The sequence below is a fragment of the Halichoerus grypus genome, chromosome 5 (genome assembly GCF_964656455.1).
Source record: "Halichoerus grypus chromosome 5, mHalGry1.hap1.1, whole genome shotgun sequence".
Classification (NCBI taxonomy): Eukaryota; Metazoa; Chordata; class Mammalia; order Carnivora; family Phocidae; genus Halichoerus; species Halichoerus grypus.
This window is the reverse complement of record NC_135716.1, coordinates 186010820-186021125: the sequence shown is the minus strand read 5'-3', so window position 1 is coordinate 186021125 and position 10306 is coordinate 186010820. Positions and strand designations below refer to the sequence as shown.

General features: G+C 59.8%; 1 protein-coding gene across 1 annotated transcript; it reads left to right on the top strand.

Annotated features, from left to right (window-relative positions):
- The first annotated feature begins 5657 nt into the window (after window positions 1–5657).
- PRXL2B (peroxiredoxin like 2B) lies at window positions 5658–9299 on the top strand. Its single transcript, XM_036089601.2, has 10 exons — window positions 5658–5667; window positions 5924–5987; window positions 6059–6185; window positions 6334–6462; window positions 6631–6835; window positions 7425–7476; window positions 7997–8060; window positions 8145–8220; window positions 8510–8628; window positions 9113–9299. The coding sequence occupies exons 1-10, from the start codon at window positions 5658–5660 to the stop codon at window positions 9137–9139; spliced, it is 873 nt and encodes a 290-aa protein (XP_035945494.1). The 3' UTR covers window positions 9140–9299.
- The last annotated feature ends 1007 nt before the right edge of the window (window positions 9300–10306 follow it).

The window sequence follows — 10306 nt, the reverse complement described above, 5'->3', positions numbered from 1 at the left end:
CTAATAATCCTATATTTTAATTAATTGAATTTAAATAAAATAAAATAAAATTTAAAAAATCCATTCTAAAAAAAAAAGAAGATAGGAGGAAGGGAAAAATGAAGGGGGGGAAATTGGAGGGGGAGATGAACAATGAGACTCTGAGAAACAAACTGAGGGTTCTAGGGGGGCAGTGGGGGGATGGGTTAGCCTGGTGATGGGTATTAAAGAGAGCATGTATTGAATGGAGCACTGGGTGTAATATGCAAACAATGAACCATGGAACACTACATCAAAAACTAATGATGTAATGTATGGTGATTAACATAACATAATAAAATAAAATTAAAAACAAACAAACAAAAAACAAACCTAAAACTACAAAGCTAGATGAAGAAAACATAGGAGAAAATCTTCGTGAGCTTGAGTCAGGTAAAGATTTCTCAGATGAGGCATCAAAAGCACAATCCATACAAGAAAAAACTGACCAGTTTTATTGCATTAAAGTTAAAAATTTCTCTTCTTTGAAAGATGTTAAGTGAATAGGGGCGCCTGGGTGGCTCAGTCGTTAAGTGTCTGCCTTTGGCTCAGGTCATGATCCCAGGGTCCTGGGATCGAGGCCCACATCGGGCTCCCTGCTCAGCCGGGAGCCTGCTTCTCCCTCTCCCACTCCCCCTGCTTGTGTTCCCTCTCTAGCTGTCTCTCTCTCTGTGTCAAATAAATAAATAAAAAATGAATAAAATCTTTAAAAAAAAAAAAGATATTAAGTGAATAAACAGATAAGCCACAGACTTGGAGAAAATATTTGGAAGTCTGTATCTAATAAAGATTTGTATCCAGAACACATAAAGCAGTCTCAAAATGTGGTAATAAGCAAATAATCCATATTAAAAAATAAAAATAAAAAATAAATCCATTCTCTGTAAAAATAATTTGGGTTTCTTGGGGCTGGGGCTAGGTAAGAACCAGATAGCTTGGAACATCCTTTTGGGTCAGAAATTAAGGGAAGGCTTATGGATTGATAGGAATATGTCAAAAAAATCCATAAGCCAGCATAAAGGGTCTCCGGCTGGAAAAATTTGGGACAACTTGGAGACCTGAATATATAAGAGCAATAGATTAAAACTAAGTGGGTAGGGGCGCCTGGGTGGCTCAGTCGTTAAGCATCTGCCTTCAGCTCAGGTCATGATCCCAGGTTCCTGGGATCGAGCCCCGCATCGGGCTCCCTGCTCAGCGGGAAGCCTGCTTCTCCCTCTCCCACTCCCCCTGCTTGTGTTCCCTCTCTCGCTGTGTCTCTCTCTGTCAAATAAATAAAATAAAATCTTAAAAAACAAAACAAAACAAAACAAAACTAAGTGGGTAAAATTGGAACCATAAAGCCCTCCATGATATCAATGCACGATGGACGCATGAATGAATGCATGATTTCAATTCATGATGGATGCATGAATGAATGAATGCATGATGTCAATGCGTGATGGATGCATGAATGAATGAATGCAAGGAGAATTCTCTTGCTTCCAGTCGAACGCCACTGTTCAGTAAAGAACAATCAAGAATGGAATGTTTACACAGCCTCAAAGCATCTCCTCCAAACATCCTCATCCATACACGCTATCCTCGCTTCTCCCCATTTCCCAGAAAGTTTCAAGAGAAACAGGATATTTACATACTCTCAAATCATCCTGCCAAAGTATACTTTTTTTTTTTTTTGGTTTTAGTTGAGAGAGAGAGAGAAAGAGAGAGAGAGAGAGAGGGCGCCCATTAGCAGGGAGGAGGGGCGGACGGGGAGAAGCAGACTCCCTGCTGAACAGGGAGCCCGATGTGGGGCTCAATCCCAGGACCCTGAGATCATGACCTGAGCCGAAGGCACACTTAACGACTGAGCCACCCAGGCGCCCCTCAAGTATAATTTTTGATGACAAATTAAAAAGCAAATTTTAATTTGTTGGGCAAACACAACTCCAATTTAGAAATTACTTCCCAATGTGACAGTCATTCATATCATGCTTCATTCATGGTCCGTCCAGTGTTGCCCAGCCCATGGTAGGTACCCACAAGCCTGTCCTACAGGTGAGGAAGCTGAGGCTCAGAGGGCTGGGGGTGAGGGGGGCTTGGAGTCAAAAGTGGCTCCTGGCCCCTGGAGGAACAGTTCAGCTGCTGGTGGGTATGACCTCCTGTCAATTTGCTCCCCCATGCTGTGGGATCAGGGGACTGGGTGCCAGGGGCTGCGTCAGCCCAGAGGGACAGTGCTGGGGGACAAAAGCCCATGTGAGACAGGAAGTGGATATGGCCCAGGGCAGGGTCCGCAGAGAGGGCAGGAGCACACCCAGGGGCCAGGACTGGGGACACGCAGACACACACAGGCTCGGGGGACTCACCTGGCTCAGGGCATCAGCCTTGGGTGTCAGGCTCCGGGGGGCGGCTCCCAGCCTCGAAGAGGCTCCATGTCCCTCTTCAGGACCCCTCATTCCCCAGCCGCTGTCCCAGGACCCCCGTCAGCAGGTCGAGCTCACACTCAACCCAGAACCTGCCTTCTCTAAAAGGAAAGGGAAAGAGAAACTGTCTGTGGCCCAATGGGGGAGGCTATTCCGATGGGAACTTGGCCTCAGTTCCGTCTCCCAATATCTGCCGTTGTGGGAGCCAGGCTGCCAGGGGCCAGGACCCCACAGGACCCCACAGTGACGGGCGGGAGAGGGGTGCGGGGCCCGCTGCGCGGGAGGCAGGAGCCGCCCAGCAAAGCAGAAGTGCTCGTCAAGGGGAGGGGAGGGGTATGCAAAGGCGGGAGGCGGGACCACACAGACAGCCTGGGCTCCTGCCGCCTGCCCCGCTAAGTTCTGGCTGAGCAAGCTCTCCTGGCCTCTCCCCTGTCCCTCAGCAGCACCCCCCGACTTTCCCCTAGAGCCGGGTGCCCCCCCAGAATCGTGCACCTGCATTTCCCCTGCCGCTCGGACGCCCGGGGAGCCACCCAGCGGCTTCCCTCCAGCACCAAGGCCACAAGGAGCCCTCCTGGTTTCCTGCTCCCTGTCACAGCGTCGGCTGAAGCAGGGTGACCGTCCCCCCAAAGGAACCCCATCCCCCACGCAGTGCCCTCTGTCTGGGACTGGGGAGGGCTGGTTTCCACCTACACATTCCTGAGCACAGCTCTGCAGAGGGGTCTCTCCCCAGACCGCTGGAGGCTGGGGAGGGGAGCACCCTCAGTCCCCCCCGCCACCCATGGTGGGAGTGAGGGAGGGGGTGACACTTTGCCTTCCCTGAGCCCCACCCATTGGGTCCACACCCCACCTGTCCCTGGGAGGGGGCTGGGCCGGTTAATTCTCGCTCCCATTTCACAGATGGGACAACGGGCTCAGAAAGCAGCAGGGTCTGGCCCAGGGTCTCTGGGGTGCGAACTGTGCTCAGACCCAAGCCCTAATCTCCCCATCCAGAAGGGGCCCCCCAACCCGGGCTTCCCAACACCACCGCTGTGTGCAGAGCTGGTGGCCCTGTGGGCAGCTTAGGGCTGGGGGGCCCCTGCATGCCTGGTGCCCTGGCGCAGGCTGGGGGCTGGTGAGAGACAGCACAGCGCTGCTGGCGCCTCAAGTGGGAAGTGTCCTGGGGCGTCTCCCCCGGAGCCCCATGGCCCCCACGTCACATTTCAGCCCCGGGGCTCATGTGATGGGCATGGCACCCTCTGACTTCCCTCCCAGCAGACCCATCCCGACCCTGATGTGCGTGTCCAGCTCCAAGGGCCCCGGGCACGTTCCCATCAGACCCCGAGGTCCAGCCCTCACCGGACCCAGGAACCACCCCCTTCAGTGAGCTGATCCCTGGTCACCCAGCCCAGATTAACCTTGAGTCCCTTCCTTGTCCTGACTTTGGCACCACTGGCCCTGGGGTCACTACCTAATCCCACTTCCGGGGGACACCGAGGAGGACAGCCTGGGTGCCAGGGAAGGAAGCAGGCAGGAGTGAATCACAGGGCTGGAGTGGGGGCTGCCCAGCGCTCAGAAGCGCTCTGACTACCGTCCCCAGGATGACCAGCCCAGCCTCCGGGGCAGGAGAGGGGTCAGGCCGGACCCAGGGGCTTGGGAGCCCCCACGAGACCCCCGTGAGCACGGGCCATGCCCCCACACCTGAGGGCCTGTCAGAGGGAGCCCCCACCCAGGATGGTCACCATGGTTTCCCCTCATTGTCACCAGGAACACAAGAGGACGGCTGCCCTCTGCCTTTCTCATTTCTACATGGTCACTGGATGTCATTTGACAAATCATTGAACAGATGAAGTCCAACGTGGGTGTGTGGCCCCGTTACCAAGTCTGACTCTGTAAGGGACGCGCCCCGGCCTGAGGAGATGTGCCCGATTCCCCACTCGCTCATCCATCCGAGCAGCACTTATGGGGCAGCTTCGTGTCCCGTGCGTGGCCGCTGGCTAATGTCGCCTGCAGGTCCTGCCAGGACCCTTCCTGGGAACCTTCTCTCTGCTGCATGGTCCGGGCCCAGCGAGGCTGGGGCGCAGGGGGTCTGCAGGATAGTCAAGACGCCCGTCCTGGGGGCACTGGGTTGAACTAGCTGAGTAGGGCGACCCTCGCAGATGGTCTGGACCCGCCCCTCCTTGCTCAAAGAGGCCAGGGGGCGTGCCTGAGGCTGGGCTCCTGCCCAGCCAGCCGAGGCCGACCCCATGCCAGCTGGGAGGGAAGAGGCCTCGTGAGCACCTCCGGTCCTCCTGAACAATGAGCAGCGTCCCGGAGCGAGGCGTGCAGGGGGACGCAGTCCTGTGGGACTCTGACCTGGGACTCGGCCTGTGGGTGAGACCCCACCTCTGCAATGGGCGTGCTGATGCCCACCCACTCGGAGAGGCTGGGGCTCCGGGGGGTGGGTGCAGGGGAGCCCCAGGGGCGGGGGCTGCTCTCTCCTCTCATCACCCAGTCAAAGCCCCAGGCCCACTCCCAGGCCTCAGTTGCCTTTGTAAAGTAAGTCACCGAGGGCACCAGTGGGCCCGCTGCTTTGTCATTGTCCCCCAGCTGCCCAGCCACCTCGCGGCTCTGCGGGGCTGGGCCTGGGGCGGCCGACGGGTTTCCTCCTTTGCCTGCAGCTTGCTTTAGGCTCCAGCACCAGGAGCACTGGAGGGAGATGCTAAGGATGCAGGAGAGGAGTCCTTGACCTCGTGCTCCTCCTTCTGGGGGTGTCCCGGAGATAGGCTGCCTCCCTCGTGGGGGCCTAGCCCCCTCCTCACAGAACCAGCCCTGGCCTCTGGGGGCTGCACTCCTGGGTCCTGGAGCTGCGGGTGGTCCCGGATTCCTCCTTCCCTGGTGGGCTGTGTGGCCTCCTTCCTCCTTCTGCTCTTCCTGCCTTCCATACCGGGGCCATGTGTGCCGTCTGACCCCTGTGCGGGGCCTGCCGCTCCAGCCACCCCAGCTCCTTCAGTCTCCCAGAACCTTTCTTGGGCCTGTCTTCTCTTCTGTACGGGGGGTCCTGTGATATACTGTGCAGTGTCAGGCAGGAGCTCCCTCTCCCAATCCCCGGGCACGCATCCGCCCCCTTGGGTCTCCAGCCTGGTCCAGGCCCTGGAGGTCTCTGCTCGCTGAATGCAGGGGCCCACAGATCGGGGCGGATGTCCATGTGGGTGACTGTTTTCTGGGTGAAGTCTTGGCTTCATTTTTCGCCCCCGTGTCTCGATCCCTCATCGGTAAAACCGGATGATCACAGGTGTGACAGGGCTGTCCTCAGCAATAAACGAGACAACGTCCGTCGCAGGGCCCGTAGCAAACTGTTATTTCTTTGGGCTCCATGTTGCCCAAAGATTGGGGGTTAAAAGAGGCTATTTCTCTCGTAAGAAATTGCCAGTATTTTATGATTAAAGCCAAAGCGCCCATGTAATTGAGAAAACGATGCATTCGCATGGATTTTAAAGCTGAAATAAAAGCAAGGGTAAAGGCTAAGCCCGGTGCTCCTGTGCCTGTAGGGCCGCCGCCGGGGCCGCAGAGCCGCGACATGGGCGTTTACCCCGCTCGCCTTAACCCTGCCGGGCAAACCGCTGGGCCGTGAACCCCGGACCCAGGACCCTGCGGGCTTTTCTCCGCACCTTCGACCCCTTCAGGGCCCGCGCCCAGGCGAACCAGCTCTGTGCGCAGGCGCACTACGTGCCTGCTGCCCCTCCGCTCGGCTTCTCCCGCAGCCCGGACAGTGACGCCATTGGCCGACCGGCTTATGCATATGCAAAACAAGTGACAGGGCGCTGTTGGGGCTGTGGTAGGGGCGTTGCGGGCGGGGGAACCATCCGGGGCGGGGCCACGATCCGGGGCGGAGCCGGCAGGGGTTACTGGACCTGGGGGCGGGGCCGGGGAGGAGACGCGGGCTGGGGGCGTGGCCTAGGCGGGCAGAGGTGGGGCCCGTAACCCCGAGCAGGACCAACAGCCCGGAGCGGGACTGCAGGAAGACAGGAGCACGGTCGACCTTGCCCGCGTGGGCGCGTGTGTCCTGAAGCATGCGGTGACCGGGGAGGTGAGGCCGGACGAGCGCAGGACGGTGGGTGGGCTCCTGGCACCTGCCCGTGCGCCCTGGCAATGGCATCCCAGGCCGGCCTCGGGGGTCCTGACAGGGTCGTGGAGCTGGGGGGCGCGGACGTGTGTGGGCGGTGGTCCAGCGGCACCCCTCGCCCACCCCACGCAGGCCGTGGAGCTGCGGAGTCTGTGGCGGGAGCAGGCGTGCGTGGTGGCCGGCCTGCGGCGCTTCGGCTGCTCGGTGTGTCGCTGGATCGCCCGGGACCTCAGCAGCCTCAGGGGGCTACTGGACCAGCATGGCGTGCGCCTGGTGGGCGTGGGGCCCGAGGCCGTGGGCCTGCAGGAGTTCCTGGACGGGGGCTACTTCGCAGGAGGTCCCTGTGCTCTCCTCCTCTCCTCCCACTTGTAGCCCCACCAGCTACCTTGAGATCCTCCCCCAAGCTCCGGGTATTGGTCATCCCCTCCTTGCCCAGCCCTGACCCTTCTCGCTCCAGGATCTCCAGTCATCTTTCCTGGGTCCTCCACCTGTTGCCCTTACCTGCATCCCCAGCCATGATGTCCCTCCCACTGTGCACAGTGGCAGGGCCCAGTGGTGATGCTGGTCTCCAATCACCACCATGGTCTTTACTGGGTAGCTGCCAGCTCCCCACCTTCCCAGGAGCCTGAAGGAGTAGCTAGGACAAGGCTGTGGCTTGCCCCCACATTCCCACCCTGCTAGACTCCTCTCCTCTCCCTGGCACTCACAGAGCCCTGGGCCGAGTGGCAGAGTCCAGGCGAGTCCTGCTCCTCCCTGTCCCTGTCCCCTCTGGGCCTCCACCCTCCTCTAACAGTGGGGACACTCAGCTCTGCTCTGCTCCTCCCTGTCCTGCGTGGGCAAGCAAGGGTAGACAGGGGGCTGGATGCAGGGGGCTGGGCCAGGTGGTAGATGGGCCTGAGTACACACCTGTGGCCTTTGTTTTCCAGAGCTCTACCTGGATGAAAGCAAGCAGTTCTACAGGGAGCTGGGCTTCAGAAGGTGAGTGTGGGGGCACCGCGTCCTCCCCTCTCCCTGCTGGCCTCTTCCTGGACACTTGCCTCGGTGGCATCTGCTGCTCAGCCCGTCCTTCTGCAGAGCTGTCTCTTGGGGGCTGTTACAATTGTAGGTTGGGCTTCTCACCCAAGATCGACCCCCAGCAGCCTGCAGAGGGGGCCCGGAGCCTAGTGCCTAGGGGTCATCACAGCCCCTCCAGTGCCTGGGTCATATGTATACTTGCTGCGGGGCCTGATCAGTGGTGCCCGCTGAGCCAGATCCCCCCGCTCACCCGGCCTGGGGGCCAGTCCACACTCCCCAGGTCTTCTGCGGGGCCCCAGGGTGCCCCACAGCTCTGGCTGGGCTGGCTGCTGGCTGGCTGCCCCATGGCCCCTGAGTCCCTGGTGAGATGTGAAGCTTGCTTGTGTGAATTGGTCTGTGCATCTTGCAGAGTCTGGGGACAGGCACTGGGGCCAGGGCTTCAGAGGGGAGCCAGGGCCTGGACAAGGCAGCTGTGTCTTCGCAGGTACAACAGCTTGAGCATTGTGCCCGCCGCCCTGGGGAAGCCTGTGCGCGACGTGGCCCTCAAGGTTTGTGACGGCCAAGGCTGGGTGGGACTTGGGGAGGTGGGGCTTCCCTCTAGGGCTGACCTGGACCGGCTTCCCTCCCTCCAGGCCAAAGCTGTTGGCATCCAGGGGAACCTGTCTGGGGACTTGCTGCAGAGTGGAGGGCTGCTGGTGGTTACCAAAGGTGGGCTGGGAAAGGGGCATCAGAGGTCAGTGCCTGGTCTCATGGGGTGGGAAGGTCTTGCTAAACTTGGCCGCATGCCCTGACCCTCTCTTCCTCCCTTCCTCTGGTTTGTTGGTCTTGTCAAGTCTTCTCCATGGGGTGGCCCAGTTCTTGAGTGTTGGCTTAGCTGGGTGGGGTGTGGCCAAAACAGCCCACTGGTCAGGGTAACCAGGTGGGGTCGTGGACAACCAGGGCTGCCTCCATCCTCCCAGCCTGTAGGGGTACCCTGACCGCCTCCCCACTGCTGTAGGTGGTGACAGGGCGTTGCTACACTTCGTCCAGAAGTCCCCAGGCGACTATGTTCCCCAGGAGAGCATCCTGCAGGCCCCGGGCATCTCTGCGGAGGGCTGTGCCGGTGAGTCGCCCCAGGTGAGCTTGGGCCTGGGGGAGCACCGCCTGCCAAGAACAGCCCCCTATGCACACCCAGCTTCCCTGGGTTGAGTGCTGGGTGTGATCAGGTGTTAGGTTGGACCTTGCAGGCTTCAGGTAATTTTGCACTCATGGCAGCCCAGGATGTCCCTGTCACCCCAGTCCGCAGAGGGGTAACAGGCTGAGAGCAGTGGAGAACCGGGGACAGGCTGGCTAGATGGGTGGGCACAGCAGGGCCTTCCCCAGACAGCAGTAGGCTACCCAGGGCTGCAGGGCAGACGAGCCACCTGTCCTCTTAGCCTCAGGGGGGCCAAGGCTCGTCTGAGGTGACCATAGCCACCATCAGTGAGGTCCTGGTCGCTGGCCTGTGCCCAAATGGGGGGGAGTGTCCAGCACTTGGGCTGCAGACCGCTGGTGGGTGGGACCAGCTGCCCTTGACTCCGGGAAGGGTGGCCAGCCTGACGGCGCTTTTGCTGCTCCACAGAGTGATGAGGAGGCGTGCACAGGGTGAGCCCCCGGGGCCTCTGCGGATCCTGGAGGCATCTGCTGCCTCGGGCATGCTGGGAGTTGGGTGTGAAGAATCTCTCTGGAACTTCTGGACTGGTGCACCAAACTCTGCCCCGTCCCAGAGTGGCAGTGAGCATTAAACTAGGTTTCTTCATTGGCTCTGAGCCCTGTGTCCTCGGCCGCTCTGTCTGTGTCGCTGTCGGTTTCCCCCGGCCAGCAGGGCGGTCAGGGGTCTGCAGGCTTCCCTGGGAGGGGGTGGGGAGTGCTGGAAATGCTCCTGCAGCCTCCCTGGTGACCTCAGGCCTGTGGCAAGGACGGTCAGGGCTCTGAGGACGGGCCCGGGGTGCGGGAGCTGAGGGTGGGATTGGGAACTCCCCAGGAGAGAGCCCGGCCTGGAGGGGTCGGGCTCAGTGCTCATGTCTGCTGGGTTTCCAGGGAGGAGATGGTCTCCATCCAGCCGCTGGAGCATGGTGAACAGTGGGACTTAGGGAGACAAAGGACCTTTCCTGATGAGATTTGTCATGTGCACCCTGCTGGGGGTGGCTGGCCAGGGGGAGTCTCGGCCCAGCTGGTTCATCCAGCACCCCCCCAGTGCCATTCCTTGGCAGGCGAAGCAAGCACCGGAACCTACCACGTCCAGCGTGGAAACCTGCCCCCGCCCCCCTTGTCAGAGGCTCTCTGGTCGGGGTGGATCCAGATGACTGTCTCAGCACCTCCCCTGTACTCCCCTGGCCTGGCCTGGATGACCGCCGCGGCCTCCTAGCTGGCCTTCCAGCTTCCTCCCACCTTACCCATCCCCCCCACCGCCCCTGCCCCATTCAGTCCTCTCAGGGGTCATTTAAAAACTCAGGGCAGGTGACAGTGTCCCTTTGTGATTTAACTCCTCCACTGGCCTCTAGTTACATAAAACCCAAAGTCTACATTCTGAGCTATGGCTCCCTAGTCCCCTCCGCCCACCTCCCGACCTCAGCAGCCCTTCCTCCTGTCTGAACGGGTGGTGGCAGAGGGCCAGGATTTGGGGGCATCCCGGTCACTGCCGTGCCCGCAGCACAGAGACCCTGGAGACAGTGATCAGGAGTGGTCCTCCGTCCACATGGTGTCCTGATGTCTCGCCCCACGCCGCCAGCAGCCAGCGCAGAGCCAGCGCTTAGGGCCTCGGGCAGTGCCACCC

Bases quoted from the DNA above. Each gene is read 5' to 3' on its own strand.
- PRXL2B (XM_036089601.2), top strand. The intron at 6,186-6,333 runs GTGACAGGGCGC...GGCGTGGCCTAG, and splicing joins CTTATGCATATGCAAAACAA to GCGGGCAGAGGTGGGGCCCG. The intron at 6,463-6,630 runs GTGAGGCCGGAC...CACCCCACGCAG, and splicing joins AGCATGCGGTGACCGGGGAG to GCCGTGGAGCTGCGGAGTCT.